The sequence below is a fragment of the Trichoplax adhaerens genome, genomic scaffold (genome assembly GCF_000150275.1).
Source record: "Trichoplax adhaerens TRIADscaffold_47 genomic scaffold, whole genome shotgun sequence".
Classification (NCBI taxonomy): Eukaryota; Metazoa; Placozoa; class Uniplacotomia; order Trichoplacea; family Trichoplacidae; genus Trichoplax; species Trichoplax adhaerens.
In genome coordinates, this window is record NW_002060987.1 from 81,548 (window position 1) to 87,925 (window position 6,378).

Below are 6,378 nucleotides of genomic sequence, written 5' to 3' on the forward strand. Positions count from 1 at the left end.
TCACACAGAGCCTAATACTAAGTACTGTTCATAGCAGAAAGATATTTATCAAATCTATCGTTCATTCATTTCTTCTTGAAAGCGTTATAAGGAAATAATGGATTCGCTATCTGCTATAACTACTGTTTACAACGACCGCATTTGCAACCGATTCTAAAATCAATCAAGGCAAGTTTCCGTGGTGAAACAGTCATCGCTATGGGTTAGTGTTTATACTTACATGACATGGGCGCATTACTGAGTTGCTTGCGTATATGATCATTGGTGAATTTGACGAAAGCTTCATATTGTTCTATAAAATACAATGGCAGGTTAGTCTTGAATTGGAAATCCAATAGATCCATTTCTCTTTTTCTGATCAACTACACAACAATTCAATCCATCAAAGTCTAACTAAGACACAATTAGAAAACTACTACATTACAATGAATTCTTTTTTAAAATGGACTTTAGTCAAGGGCAAAAAATGAATGGCTAAATAGGTAAGTCAATAAAATCATCGTTCTATTCTCCTCGACGTAATCCACATCTATTTCATAATGTCGGTCTAGAAGAAACTGCTTTGACTGTAAAATACCATCCAGTGTCAAGTTACAACGTATAACGTATGGTCTGATAATGAGAAAAAAAAGGAGCAAAGCGTCCTCGTTTGCAACGACACCAGCTTCCTCCATGGCATTACAAAGTATGATTGCCAGCCAAATGGACAAGAAACTCGTTTCAACTTCTTTGACTGTAGTAAAATATCCATTACAGCGTGTAAAGTAATGTACGATGATTTTAAAAAAAAAAGGAGCAAAGCGTCCTCGTCTGCTAGTACAGCCAGTTTCCTCCATGATTGCTAGCCAAATGGACAAGAAACTCGTTTCAACTTCTTTGACTGTAGTAAAATATCCATTACAGCGTGTAAAGTAATGTACGATGATATTAAAAAAAAAGGAGCAAAGCGTTCTCGTCTGCTAGTACAGCCAGTTTCCTCCATGACATTACAAAGCATGATTGCCAACCAAATGGACAAGAAACTCGTTTCAACTTATTTGACTGTAGTAAACTATCCATTACAGCGTGAAAAGTAATGTACAGCACGATGATTTTAAAAAAAAAAAAGGAGCAAAGCGTCCTCTTCTGCTAGTATAGCCAGTTTCCTCCATGACATTATAAAGCATGATTGCCAGCCAAATGGACAAGAAACTCGTTTTAACTTATTTGGCTGTAGTAACTATCCATTACAGCGTGAAAAGTAATGTACGTTACGATGATTTTAAAAAAAAAGGAGCAAAGCGTCCTCGTCTGCTAGAACAGCCAGTTTCCTCCATGATATTACAAAGCATGATCGCTAAGCAAATGGACAAGAAATTCGTTTCAACTTATTGGACTGTAATCAAATAGCATCCAGCATCAAGTCACAACGTGTCATGAGTAATAAAAAAAAATGGAGCAAGGTGTTCTCGTGTTCAAAGACACCCAGTTTCTTTGCATGGCATCACAAAGCATCGATCGCTAGTCAAACTTGTGCAACGCGTTGTATTGATTCCTTTCTAATTTTTTTTTTACACATTGTATTGATGGATGGAAAAGTCGGAACGGGTAATCCAAAAGTCCATGACGATGACATGCATGGATCGAAAAGAAAGCGACTAGCATCGATTGGTACTTACCGGCCAATTTGGTGGTTAATACTTTATCGTACTCTTCCCTTAGGTCATTTTCGCGTTGCTTGAGCATTTTCTGACAAAAGGCAATGACTTCAGTAAAAGTGAATAATGGCATATCTTTCTTTCCATGGGCAATGAGGCTGTGACATTCATCCGTTGCCGATGTCGGTAAAGAAATGGGGCCACTATCATGGCCGTTCTCGTCAAAATTCAATATTCGCCTTCTCTTTAAAATTCGCTTATATTCCAGCTGGACATTTTGCCTTAATTCATCTAAAGGGAAGAAGATGAAGAATCAACAACACTGTATGACGGCATTTTGTCTACCATCGCTATCAAGACCACTACAGCTATTCCAATATGGCCGATGGTGGAAAGGTCAACGATCTTTGTAGACTTGTTTCTCCATTGCAATCCAACAGAGTGATGTTGTTTGAAGTTGGGTGTCTTGACTGGGAATTCTTCTTGCAAGTGTTGGATTGGTGTTGATGTTGTTGCAACACTGTTGTCCAACACCGTCGACCGCCATTGCTCGATCATTTTTGCTAACCCACTTCAACTTGTATTCCCTTTCTGTCTACTCGATCATTGTCTCCCTTCATTGGCTACTACCCTATTTCATCCTTCCACTTACCCGTATCGACGCTATGGCTTAACGGAAGAAATACTTTGGATGGCTGAGCTGGTGTCGCTGGTGCCGATTGAGGAGAAATGGATAAATATCTTCTTCGCTTACTTGGATGATGATGACTACCACTACTATTACTATGGCCGGGTAAAGGATCGAAATCTAAACGTCGCTTGAGCGTTGCGCAAGCCATAACCAAACCAATTGGATCGTTACAAGGGCCCAATTCAATTCCACTACTATCCAAAGATAAATCAATGCAGATGTTGCCGATCAACGACGGATAGTCTTCCAAACAACAGCAACAAGGGAGGAAAAAAATCCAATGGAGCCAACAACAGCCACTCAGGAAAATGGACGCACTGGTTTACTATAGGATTGAGCAGTGAAAAATGACGACCGATGAGATAGAGCTTTGGTTTATATGGATTCCACCCAGAGTCTTGGACAGATGGCAGTCGTGACGAATGACGTTTGGGGGGCAATCGACTGGATGCGAGCAGTCTACTTTCATAGTCATTCCTATACTCTGCACGACTGTTTGCGGTATCGACCCGACTGGATTGGCTAAGCCTTGCTTCACCTGTCACCAAGTGACGCTTCCCTAGTCATAGGGAAGGCGTCGAATTGGGTGACACTTGCCTCATACTGGACCATGGTGATAGCGCTGACTGAGTTGGGGTATTTTTGATCATTGGTATTTGAATGACTTGTAAGACTAGTCTAAGCAGTGCTATTTAATACACTACCCTTCGACAAGGATGACGTCCCATAGTCTTACGGGATACTCTACCCTTTGAGGATAACATGGTCCAAAATGGCCTGCATGCGATGTTACCCTTGTTTGCCCACCCTACCTCGCCATGGCACCCTTGGACTACCCTCGAGGATGTTACCCTGGTGCATTGTCGACACCTTTTCTCTGTCATGGCCCGTCTATTGGCTTCCAGTCATGTCTTACGCGATCGTCTAGGAAGTACTTCTTTCAATGGAAGCATCATCAACGGAATAGAACGATTTCCAGTTGGAGTTATTCGATGGCATCAAGATCGAGTTCAAAGTCTTGATTTCAATTTGCATGTCCATGGTAGACTTGCACGTCACGCTGCTGACTGGTCTTCAACCACTACATGCTTTTGTATTACTTGTACGACATGTTCAAGCACCAGTACAGTACACTACACCAAGACAGAAAACAAAGGTCGACGTTGTCATGAGTCATACGTCATGACTCATAACAACATCATGGACCAATCACAATCAATCACCCAATCCATGCTTAGAGGAAGTCACTTTGTATGCGCTTGGATGAAATAAAGAGATCCAATAGTAAAGCATTGGACATTAACTCATACCTGCGTCTACCGATACGCCCAGTATACGGATTTCCCCATCCATCGTGACAGGGCGACTTGCAGTCCATTCAATCCATGGCTTGACAAGAAGCCATTGAAATGAAAATGGCCAAATTAGAAATTCAAAATCACACTTGTAGAAAGCTGCTTTTCCAGCCTACTGTAGTAATGAGCAGTGTACTGCATTGGGGACTAATTAGTACTGTAGTTAGAGTATTCAGTGATGTAAATAGTTCTTCATCGATCTCTGAAACAAACGTAGCATTAGGTCAATGATGGCAATGCTTCTTCTTGCTTTTTGTCCATTTTGTCCTGATGGACTTTATTAGCATGCTCTGTCATTTCATTGCTAGAGGCTCGCTATCAAGCCTGTCCCTCCGGTTCCTTCGTACTCATAGAAAAGCTCTATTTGAAAAATTCTAGGAACAAACATAGCTAGTTTAATTTAGGCAATACTTCCTCTTTCTTTTTGTCCATTTTGTCCTGATGGACTTTATTAGCATGCTCTGTCATTTCATTGTTCCTTTCGTACTCATAGAAAAGCTCTATTTGAAATATTCTAGGAACAAGCACAGCGAGTTCAATGTAGCCATTACTTCCTCTTTCTTTTTGTCCATTTTCTCCTGATGGACTTTATTAGCAAGCTCTGTCGTTTCATTGCAAGAGACTCCCTATCAAGCCTGTCCCTCTGGCTCCTTCTTGCTCTTAGAAAAGCTCTATTTGAAATATTCTAGGAACAAGCACAGCGAGTTCAATTTAGCCATTACTTCCTCTTTCTTTTTGTCCATTTTGTCCTGATGGACTTTATTAGCAAGCTCTGTCGTTTCATTGCAAGAGACTCCCTATCAAGCCTGTCCCTCTGGCTCCTTCTTGCTCTTAGAAAAGCTCTATTTGAAATATTCTAGAAACAAATACAGCAGTTGCAGCATGAGTTCAATCTAGGCATGACTTGCTCTTTATTTGTCCATTTTGTCTTGATGGACTTTATTTGCATGCTCTGTCATTTCATTGCAAGAGGCTCCCTATCAAGCCTGTCTCTCTGGTTCCTTCTTGCTCATAGGAAAGCTCTATTTGAAATATTCTAGAAACAAATACAGCAGTTGCAGCATGAATTCAATCTAGGCATGACTTGCTCTTTATTTGTCCATTTTGTCTTGATGGACTTTATTTGCATGCTCTGTCATTTCATTACAAGAGGTTCCCTAACAAGCTTGTCTCTCTGGTTCCTTCGTGCTCATAGGAAAGCTGTATTTGAAATATTCTAGAAATAAGTACAACAGTTGCAGCATGAATTCAATCGAGGCAATGCTTCCTCTTTCTCTTTTATGTCCGTTTCGTCCTAATGTACTTATTGGTATGATCTGTTTTTATTGAAAGTAATCTCGCTAGAAACAAATACAGCAGTTGCAGCATGAATTCAATCGAGGCGATGCCTCCTCTTTCTCTTTTATGGCCGTTTCGTTTTAATGTACTTATTTGGTAAGATCGGTTTTAATTGAAAGTAATCTCGCTAGAAACAAATACAGCAGCTACAGCATGAATTCAATCAAGGCAATGGTTTCTCGGATCGAAAGTAATATCCGACTCCTACAATTTTTATACACTTCGATAGTATTTTCGTACTGTTGATACGAAGAGAGTATCAGTTCGTCGTCATTCAATCATAACGGAAAGTCAATGAAAATGGCTTGTCCAAAGCTTCTTTACAGTGGTAGTCACTTTTCTACCTACTGTAGTTATAGAGCAGACATCACTACAGTAAGAGCTGGATCGTAAAGGCAGATTGCCTACCGCTTTGTTGCAATCTTCTTAATTAATTAAAATCTATAAAAACTGTAGGAGTCGGATACTACTGTTGAATAGTGTTGATCCGTTTCCTCTTTCTCTTTCATGTCCGTTTCGTCCTAATGTACTTATCGGTATGATCTGCTTTATTGAAAGTAATCTCGCTAGAAACAAATGCAACAGCTGTAGCATGAATTCGATCGAGGCAATGGCTTCCTCTTTCTCTCTTTATGTCCATTTCGTCCTAATGTACTTATTTATTGGTATGGTCTGTTTTTATTGAAAATAATATCGGAATCAACTCGTTTCTTGGAAACGGTCCCAAACCAACACCACAATTTGAGCACGAGTTCAGAAATGCTTTCTCGTTTTTTATTTTTTAATTTTGCCGTGATGAAGTGATTGGCCTTGTCTATTGCAATCCTTGTTATAGATTTAGTGTCAGGACATTTTTGAAAATATCTACAATCATTCATGCAATGATATCCGGTTTCAAGCGAGCTCCGGGTTACTACTTTTACAAAAGTTATTCAACTCTTCTCCAAATAAACACAACTATTAGAGCATCAGTTTAATTTAGCCCATGCTTGCTCCTCTTCTATTTCCATCCATTTCGCCCTGTTTTACTTAATTGCATGGCCAATTAGTATCACTGTTTTAGGTTTAGGATCAGAATTTACTGGCAAATTACATATGAGTGACAATAAAAAACTATCCATTTTGTACAACAGTCAATTCATTATACTCGTATTTAGTTGGTAAATTATTAAAAGAAGAAGCATTGACTACTTACTGTATGTCAAGCTAATACTCGAGTCTGCTGTTTATTTCTAGGATATTTAATGTTACATAGAATTAGAAGTGATGAGGATTAAGACGATTTATATATATAGAACAGTGACTAGCACACAGTTCGCGATACTTGGCGTAGTTCTTTACTAAGCGGAATGCTCAC

The 6,378-nt window shown here is 39.5% G+C and overlaps 1 protein-coding gene across 1 annotated transcript; it reads right to left on the reverse strand.

Moving 5' to 3' along the window:
* Positions 1-203: 203 nt before the first annotated feature.
* Positions 204-2,476, reverse strand: TRIADDRAFT_34123 (uncharacterized protein; the record flags this gene model as incomplete). The annotated part of the gene is made up of 3 exons (XM_002118359.1): positions 204-292; positions 1,659-1,928; positions 2,290-2,476. The coding sequence occupies 3 exons, from the start codon at positions 2,474-2,476 to the stop codon at positions 204-206; spliced, it is 546 nt and encodes a 181-aa protein (XP_002118395.1).
* Between the last annotated feature and the right edge of the window lie 3,902 nt (positions 2,477-6,378).